This window comes from Salvia hispanica, chromosome 6, assembly GCF_029641045.1.
Source record: "Salvia hispanica isolate PSC_SH4W2 chromosome 6, Shi_PSC_v1, whole genome shotgun sequence".
NCBI lineage: Eukaryota > Viridiplantae > Streptophyta > Magnoliopsida > Lamiales > Lamiaceae > Salvia > Salvia hispanica.
Genome location: NC_142697.1, coordinates 30,221,158 through 30,245,996, shown reverse-complemented (window position 1 = coordinate 30,245,996; position 24,839 = coordinate 30,221,158). Strand labels below are relative to the sequence as shown.

Below are 24,839 nucleotides of genomic sequence, written 5' to 3'. Positions count from 1 at the left end.
TAAAAAAACAAAAGAAAACAATTTCCAGACTGTTATTTCGATATCAATGGAGCAAACGATGTGGGTCATCGTCGTCAATTCAACTTGTCATTTTTATTTTTGTATAAAATAAGGCAAACAATTCTACAAAATAAAAGATGTACTCTACTTTTGCTATTATAATTTGTGTCAATTAAATTGTGTGCGTTATTTAGAGTGTACAGAGTAACAACACGCGTGCAACTCGCACTAATATTCCCTCTGTCCTCCTAGATAGGCCTTACAGTTGTAATATTTCATCCAATCTTCATTAATTTTCTCATTTCATCATTTTCATTTAATCCTTATTAATTGGTTCATTTCATAGTATTTACTACGCCTACTATTTTTTTTAGTAAAAGAACATTATATTCAACTAACACATTTTATTCTTAATTATGATAAAATTATATCCAAGTAAGACTCATATATCTCTATTTTTTTCCTCTCACTTTTATTAACAAAGTCAATATTTTTTAAAAATATGCACTGGTATGTTTTAATTTAGTAGTAGTTCGTAGTAAAATAGAAAAGATAATTATTTTGTTGGATATTTTAGTGTAATTGGATTAACTTGATTGATCGGTTATTGTTATAATGATACATCATTTAAGTATGGAGGTGCAGGGTGCACGCTTATTTGAATTCATTATGATGTTAGGGGCGAAACCCCTAAACAGATGAACGGGGGTCTGGGGGCAGCGCCCCCGGGTAGCGGGGTCCAAGGGGCAGAGCTCCTGGCTGGGGTCGAGCTGTATTAGAAATTCATCCGAAAATATAATTTCTGAAAGTCAAAGGACTAATTTGCAATTTCGGAAACCTTTTGAAAATCAGTTATTTTCGGTTAATATTCCCAACGGATGCACTGTTTCGTCAACAGCTGCACCGGTTCGTCTTCTTCAAAATCTGATCAATTCTTCTGGTTCACATATCTCGAATACACATATGAATTTTCTGCATTATCTGAATTTTATCCGATCAAATAACTTTGGTAGAACCACCGAAATTGATTTGATCTGAAAGTGATTATCACGACTTTCAGATATCTATTTTTCTGTTCTATATATTGAATCTCCGTAACATATTTTTCATAAACACAGACAATATATAAACTTCAAAGCATATACACATTCAATTAAATAATTATTTAATAATCTCGGCTCGAATAATGGTTTCTTAACCTGCACAATTTCAAAATAACAGTAGAACATTTCATTAGTTAGTATCAGTCATTATTTATATGTTCAAACGAAAATAAAATTACTTTTATAATTTTATCTACGAAATAAATAACGATGGCTTCACTTCTAATCTCTACATAAAGCCCAAATGAGAAATTTGTTTGTTGCGCACTGCGCTTTCCCAAAAGTAGTAAAGAGAATTAATAAGTTTGGGGATATAGATAAAATAAGTCGCGTCATAATAACGTATGGTCAAAACAATACTCCCGCCGTCCGGTATTAGGAGTCCCGGTTGAGTTGGATGCGATTTTACTTGTGCTTTTTAGTGTTTTAAGAAATGTTTGAGTGTGTAATATTGGAATGTGTGATAATGGAATGTGGGATACATTTGCATTATTATTTATTTTATTATTTGGATGTGATTTTACTTGTGCTTTTTAGTGTTTTATTCTATATATTTTTATTTCACTTTTTATGGAAATGTTTAACCGGGACTCCTAGTGTCGAACGGATGAAAATGGTCAACCGGGACTACTAATGCCAGACGAAAGGAGTACTCCTTCCATCTACGAAACATTATAACATTTTGAGATGTCCATGAAAAATAATTTTTTAAAAATAGAAGTTTCGTTTTCATACTTTATCCACTTTTTCACTTTCTCTCTTATTTATCATTTTTTATTAAAATGTGTAGCATTCACAAATGAGACTATTTTTATTGACAGTTGAGTAAGTTAAAATGGGGATGAATGATATGTGTTCAAATTTCACTTTATATTTTCTATCTTCATTTATATTTTATTTAAATTGTTTGGGAAAAAATGCTGAGAATATAAAGGTTATCATTTTCATTACTGCACTATTTCTTGTTGAATATGACTAATGGTTGCAAATATATTTAAATCTGTCTTAAAATCGAGAAGTTTCAAACTTTCAATGCATATTATTCTTTTCTTATCATATTTTTTTCTCAAAATGTTAGTCTGAGTCTAGTAATTGTTTTTATAAATCATGTCACTATGTCAGCACATGAAATGAGTTATGCACCATAAAAGGAAATTTAATTAAAACTTGTTCACGTTTGGGCATATTGTCATTTTTTACTTTCTTTTTGATGATGCTCTAAAATTTTGAATAATAGTGAGTTCTAAATAATAGGAGTACTCATTATTAATAGGTTTAAACATATAAATTTAATTTAAACTTTGGTAATAAATAATCTATTTTAATTCATTTCTTTATCATCCATTCTAAATTTAATTGTGGAGTTCTAGGACTAAAGATGCAGTATAAAATACCGAAAGATATCTCCCGTTACTCATTTCTCTATCGCATATCTATTGCTAAGACCATCTTCAACCGTAGTCCATAAATGAGTTTTGGCGTAGAAATTCTCTCTAACCATACACCAAATTCAAACTCATTTTTGGTGTTTTTTGTGAAACAACACCAAAGATGGTGTTACTGCAAAAATTTTGTGTGACAAAAACCCAAAAATGGTGTAAATTTTGAATTTGATGTAAATGGTTAGAGTAAAACTACTTTTTGGTGTGACCTATACTCAAAAATGGATTTGAGTTTGGTGTAAATGGTTAGAGATGGTCTAATACTGTTGCTATTTCGGGCAATGCTGGCACCAATTGCTCGTAGAGGTCACCACGGTTCAAGAACTGCAGGTTCTCGGTTCGGAACCAGCGGTTCCGAACCTGAACCGGCCCGCCTAGGTTCCGGTTCTTGAACTGGTTCAGCCACGGTTCAACGCCGGTTCAAGACCGGCGGTTTCTAGACGGTTTCGGGCCGGTTCCGGTTTGGACCGCCGGTTCAAGTTCGGTTTTTTTTTTTATAAAAAAAATTTATTTATTTATAGTACTAATTACAAATTACACCTTGTAGTTGTAGTCTTGTACTATCGAATAAATAAATAAAACGAGAATGACAATTGACAAATGGAGTAGAAGTCGACATTGGAGTTGGACAATTGAAATTTTATTGATAAAATTATACAAATTTGAACGATATGTCGATATTACAAATACAAATGTTGAAAATTGAAATTACAAAAGAGTCAAAAGACTTAAACAGTAATAATTAATAAATGAATGATGAATGTAATTTGTAAATATATTATATACATAACATAATACATGCTTGTTAGCTTGTATAACAATTTAAATAAAAAAACTTGAAGTAAAAAATAATAAATTATAAATGTAAATAGATACTACCTCCGTCTCCTAAATTTTGACACACTTTGATCCGACATGGGTTTTAAGAAATGTAATGGAAAGTGAGTTGAAAAAGTTGATGGTATGTGGGTCCTACTTTTAAAGTATTAGTTTTATAATAAAATGTGAGTAGGAATGAGTTAGTGGAATATGAGGTCCACTACCAAAAATGGTAAAAAGTGAAGTGTGTCAAATTTTCAGGGACGAACCAAAATAGTAAACTGTGTCAAAATTTGGGGGACGGATAGTATATATATATATACTCTTAGTCGGCGAAGGAGATGTTTCTAGATAACTAAATTGAGGATACCTTTAGCCATTCAACCTTAATTGTTGAGTTTAATTTAACCATCAATAATCATGGTAGAATAATCAAAAGTTTCCAGGATTTAGTCTTATAGAGAAGTCTTCTTCACCGATTAGAATATATACAGATAGAATTATATAATAAAATGAAATTATAATTGAGATGAGAATGGAGTAATACAAGTGAGAATGCTAGTAAGTGCAAAATCTCCAACTCTTTCGGCACTTTTGTCATCTCTCTCTATTATTCTATACATTAAAAAAAGCAATACACACAGTGTGTGTGTTTTTCTCTCACATACACAGTTACTTCAAGTTAAAGCAGTTTTCCACACATCCATCAAATAGATAACGGCCTTCAATTGCCTGGCCTTCCCTCCCTCTCCCACGTATATATAACTCTCTCACATATATACACGCATTCTCCATCGCACTTCCAAAATCAATTCCAATTCCACCAAATTAACCAACCAATGGGCCTCCAGAACCACCTCTCCGACCTCTCCTCCGAATCAAGTCTCCCGGAACCGGCAAACCGCCGGTTTTGAACCCCAGTTTCGAACCGTCGGTTACGGTTCTTCATGTTTTGAGAACCTGAACCGGCCCGTCGAAACCGCCGAATGATAGGGACCTCGATTTAGTGAATCTCGCCGAAGATCATCTCCAGTATCTTTTATTTGATTTGATTTAGTATCTTTTATTTTAGTTGGTTTTCCTTAATTATTGTAATCTTTTTATTTAATTATCTTTGCTTGATTAGCAAGATACTTTTTAGGTTTAGAATTCTATAAATAATAGAATTCTATAGCATTTTCATTTATTGAGAAATAAAGTTAATTACTTATCCTCATTCTCGGTTCTGGCGGAAATCGCCCCCTAGCACCTCAACTAGGGTTTATCTTTTCCAATATTTGTTCGTTCAAATCATGGTGCTCAGGCTCGACAGGTCAAGGACCTATCAATTGGTGCTTCCATTGATTTACTCTTCTCCCACCATAATCAATTCTCTCAAATTCACGATTTTTCTAGAAACCCAAGTTTTTGTTGCAACCTTAATTCACATACATACACCTATCCTTCTAAAGAACCATGCCTTTTCTCAAGGAATCCGAAAACCACAACCCAACCATCGATGATATGCTCTTGGAATTAAAACAACTTATCAAAACTCAAAATCAAGCCTTCGCGGAAAATTTCGAGCAGCAAACGCTGATCGAGGAGGCTCCAGGCAGCCTTGCTGAGCGCTCACCTCCGGATCAGAGACCCAAGGAGCCGCCGGACCAACAGCCGGTCCTGACACCGCAGCGGGGCTGGTCTCTTCTGCCGTCGGTCACAAACCCACCGCCAGGTATCCAAGAGTACTATAACTACCACTACACACCGCTAGATGATCGTCTCTATCTTACACAATATTTATTCGATCACCCAGCATCAGATTGGAGGGAATATTGGGAGATAACTAACGAAGGTAAGAGTTGGGATGATTTCTTGTTGGCAGTAGAGCAGCGGTTCGATCCCGAATTTTACCAACCCTACGCGGCGACCGCCACACCTAGGCTGTTTATGGGGATGGGAAGGACGAGCCGTGACCAGCCGAAGCCCAACAGCAAAATGACGTGCCCAGTCGTGAATCGGGAGCCCAATCATCAACCACCGCAGCGTAAAGAGGAGATCACACAAGTAAGTGATGTCACTCATTTTGCTGCTCAAACTTTGAGTGCAGATTCTAGCCAAAATTTTGCTAAGGAAAGTGGTCCCAAGACATTTATTTGCGATGGGAGTATGAACAAGAACATGGAATCGACCAACACCATTGTTTCTAACGGGAGTTGTGCTCGCAGAATTGACAATGATCAGAGTTTCGATCCAAATAGCAAGGGCGCATATAAAGTGGAAGAATTTGTTACCGATAACGTATTTGATTCTGGGAGTTTGGTTGTGAAGGCTGGACATATTATTTTCAATGCCGCATTCAGTTCTGGGCAGTTAGAGGACGACGTTGCTATGAAGGAAATAAATGACGTTGATGCCGGCCACGACGGTGAGTCGCAGGCTGCGGCGCGACCTATTCACGGGTTTTCCGGAAATGCACCTGGTCTCCTTGATCCATGCTACAATGGCCGTAACACCCCGCCACGAGAAGGGCTGCCATTCCATGCCGGTCTCCGGATTTTTGCTCGCTCACCCAGAATTGATGATGATGGAGCCGCCCATGACCGTTTCAGATACAAAGTTAATGGAGAGCAAGTTATTGGGGTGTTGGACAAGGCTATTCAAAGTAATAAAACCCCTGCAGATTCAACTTTATGCTCAAAAGTTCTGGAGAGATATGGCGAAGGGAGTCGTGATACTCTTCAATTTGGTAGAGACAAAGGAATTCACATATTTGACCCAGGAGCAGGGGCCTTTGAGTCAGATGTTAGTCGAGCTGGTGAGAACTCGAGCAGACTTCAATGTTGTCCGAAAATCCAAGATCCCAAGTCCTATCAAGTCTTACTCAGAAGGGACAAAGAACTTGCTTCAGATGCCCGCTCGATCCCTCCGCGCAAAGATGTTGAATGTTCCGGCAGAAGCTTTAGCATGGGTTGGAGGCTGCCAAGTGCTTGCACTTTACACTCCAGTACTGCGCTTGAATTGGAGAATGTTTTGTCGGACATTGAGCACTTGCGGGAGCACGTACACACTTCGTTGATTCCCCTGTTGCTCCTGCTGACTCTTGAGATGGAGAATAGTGTCTGGGATTTGATGGATTCTAAGCCAATAGAAGTGGCCTATTGTGGAGATGGTGTGCGGATATATGAAACTCTTCAGGTCGGGCATGCTCATCTTGAGAAAGAAAGCTTATGTGAACTGGTTGGCGACGTACATCGAGATCACAACTTCGATCCAGGTGGTTCCTTTATCATCAAATTTGTTGATGGTTACACTTTGAATGATCATACTTCCTCATTGGACCCCTTGACTAAGTTTTGGGTTCTTTTCGGCTGTTGTGCCTGCCTCTTGTTCGGGATTGTCTCTTTTGCCAAAACTGTCGATTACTGTGAGGTTGTTGTCGCTAGATTTGACTTGAAGTTCAATGGTTTGACTGGAGAAATTGGGTGCAGGGTGAATGATGCTTGTTTGGTCATGGCTACAAGAGATATTATTAAATATCATGGGGGCATATTCACTAATTATATTGTCATTGGGAGATGTGATGTAGGAAACCAAATTCTGGTAGCCTTTGAATTTTTTATTTCAGATGACAATGTGAAGGCTGCTCTTGTGCATAATTTTGGTGTGATTATGGAGCTTGATGTCCTAGCCAGCGAACATGGAATTCTGATTGCTCATGTGACCATATTTGTTACTGGTTGTCTTGAGGATTCAAGTGTCTTCCACGTACAAATAATTTTGAAGGAAACAAGAATTACTTTGAAGCCTGCTATTGTAGCTACGAAGGCAGGATACAAGTTTAACTGTTCTTATTTTGCCTTCCACCTTGAGGGCAAGGTGGTTTTCAACGGTGGGAGAGTTGATAGGGACCTCGATTTAGTGAATCTCGCCGAAGATCATCTCCAGTATCTTTTATTTGATTTGATTTAGTATCTTTTATTTTAGTTGGTTTTCCTTAATTATTGTAATCTTTTTATTTAATTATCTTTGCTTGATTAGCAAGATACTTTTTAGGTTTAGAATTCTACAAATAATAGAATTCTATAGCATTTTCATTCATTGAGAAATAAAGTTAATTACTTATTCTCATTCTCGGTTCTGGCGGAAATCGCCCCCTAGCACCTCAACTAGGGTTTATCTTTTCCAATATTTGTTCGTTCAAATCGTGGTGCTCAGGCTCGACAGGTCAAGGACCTATCACCGAACCTTGTCCCGGTTCCGAACCGTCACCGCAGTTCCGGTTCACGGTTCCGAACCGTCGGTGACGGTTCTGGGCCGATTCAGCCGGGCCGGTTCGATTTGGTGACCTCTAATTGCTTGTAAATATACAAACTTTTAGCATTTTCTAGTTTTTCCCTTGAATTTTTATTTTTGAATTTAAATACATGAACTTTAAGTTTTTCTGATTTTTCCGCCAAATTAAATTTTCTTTAAATAGAAGTTGACGTGTTTGTCGGAAGTGTCAACGTAGCAAAAAGCGACTAGAATTAAAAAGACATCGTTGGAATGGAAAATGGTAATTTGTCAGAAAATACACAAAACTTTTGTTTTCAATGATTTTCCCCAAACTTTGTGATCTATAATTCCCATCAAACTTTTGATTTCTTTTTCCCCTTAACGATAGATTTTTTCCAAATCATTTAACACCCAATACCTTTTAAATTTAGATATGAGTATTGATTTATTTCTAAAAACACATCATTTAAATAAATAAATTATATAATCAAAATAAAAATTTATATGAAATATTTCCATATGCATGTTTAATCACGAAAATAAAGCAATAGTATATAAATAATGAAAACAATTATCATTCTAACTAAATTCAATTTGAAAGACAAAAATCACAAATATCTCAATTCACAACATCTCTTAAAATTTGTTAATTTTTAAACACATTAGACGTATCGCATATATAGTTCTATATAATTAAAAAAAATTGTCTAAAACAACCAAAAATTACAATTTAGAAAAGGTACGATTAGAGTAATTCACAAAATAATTTTATTTTGATTAAAGTTGTTCATTAAGAAAAAAATTAGAAAATCTTATAGTTCATGTATTTAAATTAGAAAAAAAAGGAAAGTTTAGGGAATATATCAGAAAATGTTGAAAGTTCATATATTTGCAGGGTAATAACGTATCATATTGATTTTCCACCTTTTGCCACGTAGATGATAATATGGCAAGTGTGCTTCCATATCAACTTTAATTTGGCTAGAATTGTTTGCCGGAGTAAAAATTAGAAACATTCAAAGTTCATGTATATTTACATTTAAAAAACAGATGTTTAAGGGAATAAACAAAAAATGTTGAAAGTTCCTGTATTTACATGCAAATAACTCCTTATTTAATAGTATTACAAAATATTCATTGTTGTTTCATATCTTGTACATTGTGTAGGCAAAACAGTAATGACGTCCAAACGACCTAACGAAATGTATTAAAATGAAACGCAAATGAAACCCGTTGTATTATTTATGCAAACTTCACACTTTTTGTAACAATATCAAACAACGAAGAAATAATTTATATGAATGGTGTAATAACCCCCTCAATTTTCTTGTTTGATGATAGTCTGTTAGAGGTAAGTCAGTCTATCATTAATTTCTGAACTTGAGGAAACATGGGTGTGCTTATGCATTCAAAACATTTGCGCCAAAATCTGTGCAGTATTACGCAAAAACTTTATCAGCCTTTAGAGAAGAAACGAGAGAGGTTGGGATCGTCCGATATCAATGATTCCCACAATTCTGGGTTCAACTTTATCTTACAGTATCGAGGCACAGCCAAATCCACAACCACAGGAAGTTTGTTCATCAATCCTGGGCACTTTGTTACGAAGATAGCTTCAACGGAGTGGCAAATGCTGGTTGTTCCCTTGCATAGGCTCTTCAGTGTTGGAAGCTCATACAAGTACAACTGTTTTAATTTCGGTAGGTTTAGGCTACGACTTCCTTCATCATCAAACACATCTTCTATTTCTCCACAGTTTGCCAAACAAATACTCTTTAAGGTTGGGAACTCCTGATAGTATACCCACCTTCCTCAGTCTTGGCAGCTCATATAACCGTAAGGATTTTAATTTAGGAAGGGCGAGGGAACTTGTTCCTTCATCTGCGAATATCTCTTCTATTTCTTCACACCAGCTGATATGAATATCTTTGAGGTTGGGAACTCCTGATATTATCCCCACCTTCCTTAGTCTTGGCAGCCGACGTAACCATAAAGTTTTTAATTTAGGAAGGGTGAGGGAACTTGTTCCTTCATCTTCAAATATCTCTTGTATTTCTTCACACTTGCTTATATCCATAACTTCAAGGTTGGGAACTCCTGATAATGGTATCCTCATCTTGTTTTTGTTACACTTTTCAATTCTTAGCTTTGTCAGAGAGGAAAATACAGGTCGTGCAAGTGCAGCTGATGCTCCTATTCCCCCCTTTTCGATCAACCCCTTCATAGCATCCAACTCAACCAGTTCAATTTCTTCAAGAGTAGACATTTGAGATGATAATCACTTCAAAATGTACTCTATTCCTCCACAACCTTCAATTCTCAATTTCTTCAATCCATCCACAGAGTATATGCTCGGACCCACACATTTACATTCACTGATTGTTAGCTGCATAATTCCCTCTGCAAATACTCTCTCATCTTCAAGGTTGCAGTCAGACAGGATCAACTCTTTATTATAACATACTTGTATTCCTACATTCCAATAGAAACTTCTATAATATGATCCCAATCCTATTGTGTAGAAAGTGTCATGCACCCGACTTTCCCAACTTGTTATAAAAGAATTAAATTCATTCACATTTTTCACTCTTCCACTAAACTCCTCTAGCAGTTTTAGATTCAATTTCTTCAATCACTACTTGTATATGGTGTGGCAAATCTAAGTGCTGAAGATTCCAAAGTTTAAGAAACAATCCTCTTGGAAGCATCTCCAATTTACGTGCATCCAATGCGAGGAATTTGAGATTGAATAATTCCTCAACTCCACGAGGGACTTCCTTGATGGCTGTTTTGGAGAGGTTTAACTCCCTGAGTTGTTTCATCTCTCCCAAGTATGGCACACTTTCTAGTTTATAACACGAATCAAGGAGCAATGCCTCGAGTCTCTTCATGGCACAGATTGAGTTTGGCAGCTTCGTTATGTTAGTGTAGCACAGATCAAGAGTGCATAGTCCTCGCATTTTAGAAAAGAATGAATCTGGGATAAATTCCAAACGATCTTTGCAGTATAAAAAAAAAGCAACGTTGAGAGCTTAGGACAATCGGGTGACATTCCTTCTTCAATTCTCCTTATGTTCATCAAGGATACCTTCTCCAGATCCTTTGCCCATTCTGCTTCTTTGGGAATTTCCTTCAAAGACTTATCACCTGCTCTTACCATATATTTCCCTTCACATATCTTCAATGCCATACCTCTTACAAGATCATGCATCTTCACGCATTCCGTAGGACCAATCATACTGGGAACAACACAACTTTCCAATAAGCACACATTCACTAATTTATCCAATATGGAATGTCCTTGCTCAATGTGCGCTCTCCTTGTCTTTCTTTCATCCACTAACCCCCCTGATATGAACTCTCTAACCAAATTCTCTCTCTTTATTTCTTCATCTTCAGGATACAACGCGCAATACAGGAAACAGTGTTGCAATGTATTGAACTCATTACTCTGACTATGATGGTTCCTATTCAACCGGTCAAAACTATATTTCAATACTTTATAAACATCACCGTCTCCCATGCTATCTTTCCCTGATACACATTCGGTTAGTTCTTGGTAATCATTTCTCCATGTATGATTGGCTCTCTCGCCCCTCATGCTTCCAGCCACTGTAACAATTGCTAGAGGCAGACCACCACATAATTCGGCCACAGATCTGGCAATATTTTCTGCCGAAGAATCAAGTGTTATCTCATTTCTTAGAGTTCCCTTGAACAATTCCCATGCCTCATGATGATGTGGATTTTCCACTTGAATCACTTTTTGGCAACAAATTTGACGACACACTTCTATGGAGCGAGTAGTTATAATCAGCCTACAACACTCAACAGAAATGGGACATCCAACCTTTAATAGATCAATATTTTCCCACACATCATCTTATATCAGCACTGAATTCTTCATCTTAGACAATGTTGTATGTAGTCTTGACGCCCTTATGTCTTCATTATCCTCACCCACAAGGTCCACACCAATAAAATGAGCAATTTGATCTTGTAAAGTCGTAACACCAAATTCTTGAGAGACTGTAACCCAAATCACACGTCCCTGAGAATGTTGGAGGAGTCGATTGTGAATGTGCTTTGCCAGTGTCGTTTTTCCCACACCACCCATACCATAAACACCAATTCTCGACACTTGCTCACTCTCCAAATATTTCAAAATCATCTCCAAATTTTCATGAAAAGCTTCACCAACCATCCCATTTGTCAACAACTTATCTCCCCTACTTCCACAAACATCAAGGACAAGTTCACCAAAATTCCGACTTTGCTCAACAAGTGCGTCAACCTCATCAATTAGTTTAACTGGTAATCCTCCATCCATCAATCTCGTAATAAATCCTTCGGATTCCACTTGAGTCCCCAACTCAACAACTTGCTTTTCAATGGACCTGACTTCTTCCAACCACTCCTCAACTTCCCGTTTCCTTTTCTTTCGACCAGAAAGTTCCGAGTTCTTGATTTCCTCCTCAACATCAGATGCCTTAGCACACAGTGACTTCAACTTTTTCTGCAGAGCTTTTAGATTGAGCTCAAATTCCTTTACACTCTTCACATTATTGTGTGCATTATCTGTAATTTGTTCCACAACCTTTGACAAAAATGACTCGAAAATCCGGCTTAACATTTTCGCCACTTTGCTCTTCCCAGAGTTCTAAACCAAAAAACAAGAATTATTTGATGAGAAAAAAAGCTACAATCTCATTTTTCTAGCAATCATTTATCCAGTCCGAAAATAAATTTGCATGTAATGAACTAAGTAGAAATCCAATATATGTTGAGAACATGATGCTATAGGTAAAAGTAGAAACGCTACAATCTATAAGCAGGATGATTATTTAAATTTCCTTCATTTTACATGTACGAAGAAATTAAAACTTTCATTTCCCGAAGCCTTGTTGTAATATTTGGAAGATCATGTAAAATTCTAAACAAACAAATAAAATTGAGATGTGAAAGGCTGAGCTGTAATTGAATAGAATTTGTAGATCTACAAACAGAGAATCAAAATATGTGTAAATATGATCGTGCAAAAAAGGAAGAGAGATTCACTATATGAAGTTGAATTGGACTCCACCAACTTCTCCAGAGATCACATAAACCAAAACATTGATTATTTGATGCGAAACAAATATGTGATCATCTATCTAGAATGCAGCCCAAGAATGAATTTGCAAGTAATGAACAAAGTATAAATCCAATATATGCTAAATATGTGAACATAATGCGAAGCTCTAGCAATCTACAAGCAAGGTGTTAGAGTTGACTCCAACACAGATGATTATTCAAAATTTCCTTCATTTTACATGTAATACAAGAAATTAAAACTTTCATTTCCAGAAACCTTACGGTAATATTAGCAAGAACAAGCAAATAAAAGCAGAGATGTAAAATTTAGTAGGAGAATAGTTACCTGAGAGATGTGAAAGGCTGAGCAGAAATTGAATTAGATTTGTAGATCTACAAACAGAGAATCACAAGATTTGTAAATATGATATTGGGCTTGTGGTCTGTGAAGAAGCCGAAGAGAGACTTATCAGTGATGGAGTTACTCGCTTGACGTGACTTGACTTGACTTGACTTAGTAATGTTAGATTAAACTACGAGAGATATAGAGAAAAAAAATGATTGGATATTATTACGGACTCACTCTTAGTTAAAATGAACATTTCTTGACTCGTATAGAATTTTAGGAGTTATTGATTAATGTGTTTAATTGAAGAGAGAAAAGATAGGTGTAAATACTAAAATTGAGAGAGAAAAAAATAAATATTTTAATAAGAGCGAGAAAAAGTGGTTGAATGTATTAATTGGAGAGAGAATGTTACCAAAAAAAAGGATATGTGTCATTTTATTTGGGACATAAAAAGTAAAACGCATCATCTTAAGCGGGAGTGCGGGACAGAGAAAATAGTAAAAAATGAAACTCATTCGTAGAAACTGAGCATAAATGAAAGGGTCTAATTTTTATGTAGATGCCAAAACTGAATAACAAGACTAATGGATATGGATGGAAGGATTATATTAGAATTAATATTGACATATTCAACTCAATTCTTATAATTGGTATTAATAATTTATTTTACAATTTTCCATTCTTTTATAATTGCAAAATTAAATTTCAAAAAGCGTTCTACAGATTCGGAGCTAGGGACGGAACAAATTCATTATTTTAATGATGCTTCACAATAAATATGAACAGAATCGGAACCAGGAACGAAACTACATGAGCTGCCACTTCCTAAAAAATTTATTTATACTAATTTGATCATTATTTTTTAATTTTTTTTAACAATCCAACTCTTTGACATCTTAGCTATTCTCCAAAGGACGTTCAATAAACTTTAAGACTGTTGGAATCTATGTCGGTCAATAGACTTTGACCAATTATAATTTCAAATAGACATTTAATTTTGTGAAATTAAATGATATAGCATCGATCTACATTCGGAGTAGATGACCGTGGTATATTCATTTTTTCAAATTCGATCCCCGGTGATTGAGAAATAATGAACTAAAGTTCTGCAAAATTGCAAACTTAATAAGCTATGAGAGAAGCTTAGGTAATAATTAAGAGAGTTAATTATCCCATATTGGAAGTTACAACCTTATTACACTATTAATAAGAAGGATTATTACATGTAATAATTATAGTGGACTAAGATGGGCTGTAAGAGCCTACACGCGCGCAAACGCGCGCGCCGCGAACCTCGAGCCCGTGCCCTTGTACTTGTACTTGTACTTGGCCATTGGGTCGGGTCGTGGGCGTGGGCGTGGTGCTTGGGCTCGACCCAAGGCTAGTGGGTCTAATTCTTTTTAGACCACCACCGTTTCCACGTCAGCGAGCCAAGCGGGATGACACCTCGTCAGTATGACGCGGGAAGCCAACGTGGCTGACACGTGATAGTCCACGTCATGATCGAATCTAGAAGCGTCTAGATTCAACCTCTCTAGCTCTGAGTTTGTAACGGCTTGTAACGCCCGACCGTTACAGCTTGTAACGGCTTGTAACGCCTCGTAACCGACGACTGTTACGGTCTAGCATTGACTACAGCCATCAAGGCTGCGTTGACCCCTATAGTGGACTGAGCCTATAAATAGGCTAGTCATTCTAGCATTCTACACACTAGAAACTAGAATCTGCACCATACACTCTCTCCTCTCTCTGTATTATTTTTCTGTCGAAAGCTCTGCCCTCCCCTCCATCCAGTTCGCTGAAGCTCTGCTGATAGCGGTGCTGCTTCACCAGAGACGTAGCCGTTTTATTTTTGGGGACGAAACGCCAATCCGAAGAGCACTACCAGGGCGTATCTCGTCTTGCGAAAAGAGACCTCCTCGACTCGGCTAATTATTTTACGGTTTGCAGTTTCAAATTTGTATTTATATATCGTTTCAGTTCTTCTGTATTCCTTCTTTTGGGCTGTATTACGCCCGGTTTATCTCTTGTAAATCCAAAAACCAACAAAGACAACTAAAGGAGCATTGGACGTTTACGATTGATCAAGAAGATTTTCAAATTTCATTTAGTACAAAAGAACTTAGGTCACACCCCCTCCATCCATGTAATATTATCCAAGTTTGACTCGATATGAGTTTTAAAAAATATGAGTTGAAAAAGTTAGTGGAATAAAGGTCTCACATTTATATATTAGTTTTATAATAGAATGAGACCGTAAAAAATTAGTGAAAAGTGGAGTCTATTTAAAAAAATAGAAAAATAATAAAGTGAAGAACTTTTTACGAATGGAGTCTATTTACGAAATGACAAAACGAAACAACATTTCATGGACGGAGAAAGTAAATAAATAATGGATCAAGAACATGGAAATAGTTGTAAAAGAAATGTATACATAGATTTCAGGCCTCTTCTTAGCAACCCAAAATGTCTTTTTCTTCGGCCCACTCGAAACTCAGCCCAATAGCTTGAGGATCAGCCATGGCCTCGACCCAAGACCCGCAGCTTTAGAAAACAGAAGACAAAGACCTCATAAACAACATAATCAGTAGTAGCACCTCCAAATTGAACAAAAATTGCAGATTGTCCTCAAGCTGTGGTTTCCAAATTCTAAAGATAAGTATAATATCAAACCATATCCAATATATAGTTAAAGGAAATAAGGTAGAAAAAGGAGTGTGGGCGATGACCTCAATTTGGAGTTCTTTTGAATTTGGGAATTCAGGAAATAAGTTGAGAGAGAGAGCATTTTTATAAGTTGGGTTGAATATTGATTTAGAGGTTTGGGCCAGAGAGTTTAGTTATTTGGAAGTTGGGCCTGAAATAATGTAAAGACTGAAGGAAGATAGTGGCGACTCCCAAATTCCACATATTTTAAGTAATCCTTCCCGAAATAATTAACTCAAAAGAAAGTAAGTTTCAATAAAGCAACGCTATTGGTAAAATTCTCCGATATTCGGAAATTACAAAGGATAAACTAAGGATAAAAAGTAAGTAGTTGTTAATTGTTATGTTAATATTTTAATGAGATAATTGTCTTGAGTCTAACCAGTACATATTGTTATGTTAATATTTTAGGGCTATCTCCACGAATTAAGATCGAAGCGAAAAATTCAAGTAAGGAAATTTAAGCAAATGAGGTGGACTTTTTTATCCTATATATAATTATTGGCTTTCAGTTCAAATACAAATTATGTTTTAAATCTATTTTATATTGAAAATGATATTAATGACAGTGTACGCTTTCTATTTAAAATATGATTGTGAACTTTCTATCCTTAGAAAATGCAATCACGACATTTTTAAATACCCTTTTATATGCCCTTTCCCAAATCCTTATTCCCTGTGCTTATATATCGACCTAATGTGGTAATAACACTGAATACATAAATTTTATAAATAATATAATAATTTAAATTTAAAGGAAAAAGGTTTAGTTATCATTGTTCTTAACATGATGTATTTGCTAAAGATTTTTAATTAACGTAAAAATTTTAAATGTTGAAAATTTGTAGCCAGAAGTCGTGCAGAGGAGTCGCCAAGAAGCGGGGAAAGAGAAAGAGAGAGGGCTGCTGGTGGCAACGAGCTTTACCTATCGGCAAAAAAAGGGCGGCAGGTTGGATTAGTGGTGGAGAGAAGGCTTTGAGACAGTGAATAGATGCCAAGAAGGAGGAGGTTATATTTAGTTTTGAAATTTGAGATTTCATTGCAGGAGGAATCTTATTAATTGCTAAGATTAAGTATGCAAGTCAAATAACTGAAAATAATGATACGCCCTAAAATAGGGTTGCGATTGAAATTATGAAGACAACAATACTGAATTCAAAATTAATTAACTGAAAATTATCTCAAAATGCTAAAGTGACAATAAGATCCCGATTAATTGACGCAAAGTATTAAATTAATTGCGATCAAAATCTAAATAAATGTGTGACAATTGTGATAACGTTATTGTGCAAATAAAAGTTATAAATATAATTGAAATGATTGATTACTTTTTTTTTCATTTCTTTTTCTTTGAGATACAGATTGACAACTCCAAATAAAGTGTGACAAATGATTACTGTGAAATGATTCGTGGTAAGTGACAATGAAATGAAAATAGAATTACGATTTTCATGTTGATTCCAATTCTATATATGAATAAAATGTAAATTAATTTATTTTAATTTACAAAAATTGTGTAATTTTATTGAATGGTGAATAATAAATTACTTTCTCCGTTCCCCATTAGGAGTCACACTTCCGTTTTTGTACTCTTACTTTACCATTTTTCCACTTTAACTATTTATTATCATTTTTATAAAACGAGTGCAGAAACGAAAGTGTGACTCCTAATGGGGGACGGAGGGAGTATATATTTAACATATATTAATAAGCAAATTTTATTATATTTACCAACCTTAAATTTTAATTTTTAAAATAAATATAAATATAAATATAGGGATGTGTTAAAATGACAACCCATCTTAAAATAACACCATACCACTGTTCCTAGCCAATCATTTATACACGTGGATGAATAATCAGCTGCCATGTGGCAATCATAAAAAAATCGCAAGGGTAAATTTACTCTAGACTGCAATATCCAATACTCTAGACTGCAAGGTGACATGGCCTGCAATATCCAATACGTTAGACTGCAATCTATAGATTGCTGTCTAGCATTTATATTATTGCAGTCTAGCATATATAATATTGTAGTCTAGCGTGGTGTCAGTGTCATTTTAAGAGTGTTGTCATTTTACGCACCCCAATAAACATAAATATAAATATAAATATTAAGTATAAATACTTTGGCAGCGATCCATTGGCAGCGACACCTGCTATTGATGATCCGTGATATATTTTGGAATCTGTGAGCCGATTGTATTGAAGGTCATGGCTCTCCAGATCGGCTTCGTCTTCGTCTTCAATTTCGAAAATCATGCAATGTGACAACCAATTATTCGACGTCATGCGAACTAGGGCGGGTGGAGTTTTGATTTCGAATCGTTGGACTCGAGGAGATAGAGCCATGGTTTGCAAATACACTTACTGATTGCAACACTTCAAAGAGGGAGACGTGAGAGGATGTTAGTGGTGATCTCTAATGGTAGATTTGTGAAGAAATCTTGCTCCATTAATGGAGAGAGTTTCTGATGTTCAAATAAGACGGCAAACAGACTTCTTTTTTTTTTTTTTCTATATTTTCCATTTATTTTTGTTTTACATTTTCTATTTTATGGTGAAATATGTTTTCTTTAGAAATATTGTTATCTACAGCATTCTATATTGTAGATTTATCTATATATTCACTTCTAGTCAAATTGAAAATATTGTTTATTTTAAAAAAAAAATATCTATATAACTTATCTAGTCAAAATTGAAATTGATGACTACCATAAAATGATGATTATATTATGAACATATAATAATAGGCATTAAATTTAATAATAATTTTTCGTATTTTAATAAAGGATGCTCTAAGGACTAAGGGTATGGTGCATCCACAAATAATTTTCGTGCCCAAATTCATGAATATTAAGCACATATATAATTGTCCATTTATGGAGTAGTACGAAGCAAAACTCAACTCGTATATTCTACATTGTCTCAAAATCTACGACGTCACTTAGTAAGTTCAACATAACATGCAAATAAATGTTACGCAAACAACAACATTGTGGTGCCACATTTCTTCTATGGCTTCTCATCTTTATCTTGTAAAATCCATAGAGCCAATCCAACAACCATTTAGGCCTTCCAAACCCAAGAATCAGATAACCAACAATCGCACCGATTACAAATCCACATCCATATCCGGAAACAACAGCCTGCCAACAGAATCCCTCTAGAATACCGTAGTCATCAATCATCATATTATCATCATCTTCTTGCATCATCACCCGAAGCGAATGCCCTTTGCATTTTCGTGATAAAGGAAATCCGTATAGTCCAGAATTCCCAACATATGATGTATTTTCGAATGTGGAAAACTGGCCATAGGATTGAGGTATCATCCCTGAAAGATTATTCATGGAAAGGTTCATCACAGCAAGAAACGTGAGCTTTGTTAGCTCCGTCGGAATTTGATAGGGACTCCAAGCTAGAAGATCGGCCCACGAAATACAAAGATCTCACGCCTCATTAGAATTGATCTTTGTAATCTTATTTTATTTGTTTTCTTTATTTATTTCCTTTTTGTCGCATTGTTTAATTAGGATAGATATTGATAAATCTTTTCGGAGTTTCTTCTTGATTCTTTCCCGAATCGTAAAGTCGAATTAAGCAGTGTCCGATCTCTATAAATGTTAGAGATCATTAGAGAGTCAAACTATTGAGAAATAAAGTTAATTACTTATTCTCATTCTGGTTCTGGCGGAAATCGCCCCCTAGCACTTCAACTAGGGTTTATCTCGTTCTTCTTTTCACTACAAACGTTCGTGCTCTAATTCGATAGAATTAGGTTATATTAATTGGTGCTTCCATTGACTACTCTTCTTCCTCAACACGCGATAACCATGGCACTAGATTTGATGGTTTCGGTTTCGAAGCCCCCATCCTCACCAAAGTTTTTTGGTTTTGAATCAATGGTTAGGAAGCTGGAATTCCTAGCTTCTGGCAGAAATACTACGACAGACAAACATAAAGAACCGCCAGACCCCCCCGATTACGGAGATGCCGACGGTAAAGCATGTGTGGAAACAGTTGTATTATCTGCATGTATTCTAAGTCTTGGTTACTGGTCAGTATGTTCTACAAAACAGTTTCTCAAGGGTGCAGGATTAAGGGATCCAAGTCAGTAGGAGACAATTCAGGTGACACATGTGAAAAGAGCGCTATAAGGGTGCAATACTGACCAGGATGCATGCCAGAGAAAAGGCTCGAGATGGAGAAGAAGGATAGCTGGGATGATCATTAACAAGGGCAGAAAAGTCAAATCGTGAAGGAAGTCTACTCTAAAAGCAAGGACAAGCCTCCCTATAAAAGAAACCACTTGGAGAGAGAGAAGAGGTTCGGAAAAAAGCTCTCGGTTCTCATACACACTTAGTAGAATTCTCTCTAGCAGATCAGTCCTTTAGCATTATCCAGTCTCTCGTTCCTCGCCACAGCTATGGTCACTTGACGTCCAAGAGTCTGCCGGAGAAATCATCGTTCTACCGTTCCAGCCAGTTTGTCGTAGTAGTATAGCAGTATCACCGTCCGGAGTGGCAAAACAATCGTTATTTGCTTTCTAGTTTAATCTTTACCTGCTTTCTTCGTTGGATCTGTTGCAAACATTTATCTTTGTTGCCTTTTGAAGTACTTGGTGAAGATCCAAACGTTTAAGTTATGAAATATCTATTCCGAATGTCTCTTTGGTTTGAGTTTGCTTCATTCTGCCTAGGAAAGTTAGATTTAGTTATCGCTTTTAATCTTTAAGTGCGTGCATGTATTTTCTTTCGAGTGAGCTAGATCTGTAGTTGTTGATCGAATTTTGTAGTTATGTTTCAGTTTGAGTTTTCGTGCATGAATTTACCGTTCTGCGCTGTGATCACCACCTTGCATGTTAGTCAGTAGAGGCAGTTTGCAATTTCAGTTGTTCATCTTAAGTTAAACATTTTAATCAATGGATCTTGAGTTTGAAGTTATGAATCTGAATTTAGTCATGGAGTTTGTGTTCATATGATTTCTGTTAATACTTGGTGAAGAAGAAAACGTCAAAATCAACTTTTTCCTTGGACCACTTTACTTTTTGAGTTACTTTTGCTTTTGTCTCCCACTTTTCAGTTGTACCTTCCAGACCTGTCAGAAAGCCAACCAGCCACCAGATATGCCTTGTTGTCTAAATTTCCTCTTTTAGTAACTGTCTACTTTTCACATGCCTCTGATATACCTTGTCTCCTATTTTCACGAACACAACCACATGCCTGTTATTTTCACGCCTACTAGTCTGTAGAGTACCGTCTTTATTTCTCGCCTAGGTAAAATCCCAACCCCAAAAGCGTGGTAGCTAACCAAAAACACCCAGGAATATCACCACAGTTATCCGAACGTGTCCATCCTTGTGGGATTCGACCCTTACCTCCATTATACTAACCAGTAGAAGTGGGTTGAGAAAATTTGTTTGATACCAGGTTCCGGTTATCGTGCCAACAACTCCGCTAGGTCGGGAATCTCATCCTGACCAGGTGGATACACCCCTGCATTTACACACGTTGACCGAGAAAACCTGCACTTTCAGTCACCATTTGGAATTTCCTTCGGAGATAAGAGCCACAATGGTGAGTTTGTCGTTATTGTGTACAGAGATATCAACTTCGGTGGAGGATTGGTGCCCTATGTGAGGATGGACTCGGGCTGTGCTCGGATGATGGCTGATGTGCTGACCGATTTCTCAATCTCTACGGATTCAATGACTAAGGAGGCGATGCAAGGTCAACCTGGCTTGCCTATGACAATCAATCACAATCGCTCTCGCTTAGAGTATAACATCCGTGATACGGTCCCTTTATGGCTTTGTCTTCCACCATTGTCGGTTAGTGCACCAGGCCAGCTGCCATGTGGCTTTGATCCAAGTCAACCGATTGTGGTACCTGTTAAAGCTACTGCAGAATAGATAGTTTCAAGTGATGGTGTTCTGCAGCACCAATGGTTGGTGCATTGGTCTTTGCAATGTTCACCTCCGCCATGGGAGCTGCGCGACGCGTTACTTCACCATTTTCCAACACTTAGCCTTGAGGACACAAGGCTATTGTTATGGAGGGGGAGTTGATAGGGACTCCAATCTAGAAGATCGGCCCACGAAATACAAAGATCTCACGCCTCATTAGAATTGATCTTTGTAATCTTATTTTATTTGTTTTCTTTATTTATTTCCTTTTTGTCGCACTGTTTAATTAGGATAGATATTGACAAATCTTTTCGGGTTTTCTTCTTAATTCTTTCCCGAATCGTAAAGTCGAATCAAGCAGGGTCCGATCTCTATAAATGCTAGAGATCATTAGAGAGTGAAACTATTGAGAAATAGAGTTAATTACTTATTCTCATTCTGGTTATGGCGGAAATTGCCCCCTAGCACTTCAACTAGGGTTTATCTCATTCTTCTTCTCACTACAAACGTTCGTGCTCTAATTCGATAGAATTAGGTTCTATCAGAATTTCCCCTTCCAATCGGTTTAAAGAGAGGTCTAGCGACTCGAATTCTTTCAAGTTTCCAAAAGATCCAGGTATACCTCCTCTGAGGCAATTGTGAGACAGATTCAGATGTATCAAGGAATTCAGATTTCCTATGGTGTTTGGGATACTGCCGGAGAATCTGTTGGATGACATGTCGATTGTTGTGAAGGTTTTCAGAATTTTCGTATATTCTCGATCACAACCTTTCACTCTCAATATGAATGACTTTTTATAACTCGGAATATGAACTTGTTCTCCTCGATGATTCTCTTGTACATCCATCATCACTTTGAAATTCCTAATATATCCATGGGGAAGATTGCCAACGAATGCATTACGAGATATATCAAAAACTTGCAGCTTAGGGAATGGAAGTGTAGCCTTGGGAGCGAGAGAAGAAATGTTACGGCTGAAGTTGTTGGATGCCAATATGAGGACTCGAAGATAAGTGAGATTTCCCGTCCAAACTGGAAAAGTGTCTTGTATTCTGTTGTTTCAAAAATTAAGAAGCTGCAGACTTCGACAATTGGAAAGGGAACGGGGTAATGATCCTTCCAACTTGTTAACATTTAAGTAGAGCCACTGAAGACTACAACGTATCGAAAATGTAGTTGGGATGGATCCTGTGAGTTGATTGTTGGATAAATCCAAAATCACCAAATTCCTCAAATTTCCAATTGCAGCAAGAATATTACCTCTGATGCTGCAGTTAGATGCTGAAAAGCTGAGAAGTGAAGTAGACAAGTTTTGAAGGAAGATGGAAGGATACTATTCATCATCTTGTTAGTAATATGCAAGACATTCAAATTTGGGCAGTTTGTAAAAGAAGAGAAAAATCTCAGTCCAGTCAGATTATTTTCCCGTAGACTAAGGAATCGCAGCTGTCTTAGATTACCCAAGTCGGGGATGGTACCAACGAATGAGTTGCTGCTCATCTGTATAAAAACAAGCTGAGAAGCGTTCGTGATTGTGGTTGGAATTTCGCCTGTGAATAAGAGTATGTTATAAAATAAATCAAGAACTTGGATAGTATTGATAGTAGAAAACTAAGTGTGATCAAGATATAGATATAAGTTGTTCCTCGATCGCACCTGTTAAGTTGTTGTTGCTAAGACGCAACACTTGGAGGTTGAGTAAATTATCCAAATTTTTGGGTATGCTTCCAGACAGGTTATTGTCATCGAGGTATATGAATTTCAAACCCGAAACGTTGAAGATAGAAGACGGAATATTTCCTATCAAAATATGGAAAATGAAGTTAATTAGTAGAATAGTTAAGTCAATGTGAGAGCTCCATTTCATTATAGTTACCTTGGAGATCATTATCATATATAGATAGAAGTGTAAGCATGGTAAGATTCCCAACTTCGGTTGGTATGTTTCCGTTGAACATATTCGTCGACAAGCTCAACTCCTCCATCTTGCTGCACTTGTGTATATTCCTTGGAATTTTGCCATATATTTGATTCGTTATGAGAGAGAATCTCTTCAGTTTCGGAGTGTTATTGCACATATCACTTGGGAGAGCGCCCCTTAGGTTTTTTAAACCTCAGGTCAATATATTCCAATACCGACATGTTTGAAAGGATTCCTTGCGGTATTTCTGCACTGAAGTTGTTACATGTTGCGTTTACTAGCTTTAAACGGCGCAGTTTAGACAGCTCAGCTGGTAAGACGCCTGTGAAATTGTTGGAGCTGACGTCCAAGGATTGGAGAAAGGTTAGGTTTCCGAGATGTGGTGAGAGGATTCCATGGAGGCCGAAGTTGGAGAGATCAAGGGCTGTGACTCTTTGGTGTTTGATTCCACACGAGACACTGGCCCAGTGACAGATGGAAGTGTTGGTGAGCCATTTCTTGCTCAACGTGCCACTTGTGTCGACAGTAATGGCTTTTTTGAACGCGAGAAGAGCATCTCAATCGGTGGTGAGATCGGTTAGTGGTGCAGATGAGGTGAGCATGAAGAAGATGTTTAATGTAATTAGAAGCATGAGTTTCAAAGGCAACAAGAAAGAGGTGGCCATGAAAATGCTACTAAATTGCTATTTTTGATGAGGGTATTAATTATGTATAGGGGAGTGTTAGGGTGTCACCACCTCTTAAAATAACACCATACCACCATTCCTAGCCAATCATTCGTACACGTGGACGAATAATAAGCTGCCACGTGGCCAATTTTTTTTTCCAAGGATAAAAAAGGACGGGCAGCAATATTTAATACCTTATACGACAATTTTTCTTGAACAACAATATCCAACATGCTAGACAGCAATCTGCTGTCTACCGTATTGAATATTGCTGTGTAGCGTTTATAACATTGTTGTATAAGTGGTGTCACGATGTCACTTTAAGAGAGGTTGTCATTTTAACACAAACCATTATGTATATATATATTTCCATCCCCATAATAATTTGAATCTCATAACAGTAGATGGTGTGTGTGAGCATGTGTTTTTTGTTGGAAGATATGGAGTGCTCTACAAGAAAGGAGGAAGATTGCATAATATTTGAGGCGTGTAATTAGGAAGATTTGATTGCACTAAATCTTACCTTGTATGGCTATCTCTTAGCCTATAAACAATGTACAAATTCATTGTGAATAATATATCAAAGATTTAC

The 24,839-nt window shown here is 36.7% G+C and overlaps 1 protein-coding gene and 2 pseudogenes across 2 annotated transcripts; 1 reads left to right on the top strand and 2 right to left on the bottom strand.

The window, feature by feature from the left end:
* The first annotated feature begins 4,092 nt into the window (after nt 1-4,092).
* Nucleotides 4,093-7,437, top strand: LOC148923552 (uncharacterized). The gene is made up of 2 exons (XM_089060760.1): nt 4,093-5,078; nt 5,160-7,437. The coding sequence occupies exons 1-2, from the start codon at nt 4,820-4,822 to the stop codon at nt 7,313-7,315; spliced, it is 2,415 nt and encodes an 804-aa protein (XP_088916886.1). The 5' UTR covers nt 4,093-4,819; the 3' UTR covers nt 7,316-7,437.
* A 1,457-nt stretch (nt 7,438-8,894) lies between these two features.
* On the bottom strand, nt 8,895-13,180 carry LOC148923551 (disease resistance protein RPS5-like; annotated as a pseudogene). The gene is made up of 2 exons (XR_016132663.1): nt 13,041-13,180; nt 8,895-12,281 (listed from the first exon to the last, which is right to left on the bottom strand). The product of XR_016132663.1 is annotated as a disease resistance protein RPS5-like (transcript).
* Nucleotides 13,181-18,667: 5,487 nt separating this feature from the next.
* On the bottom strand, nt 18,668-24,244 carry LOC125206688 (uncharacterized; annotated as a pseudogene).
* Between the last annotated feature and the right edge of the window lie 595 nt (nt 24,245-24,839).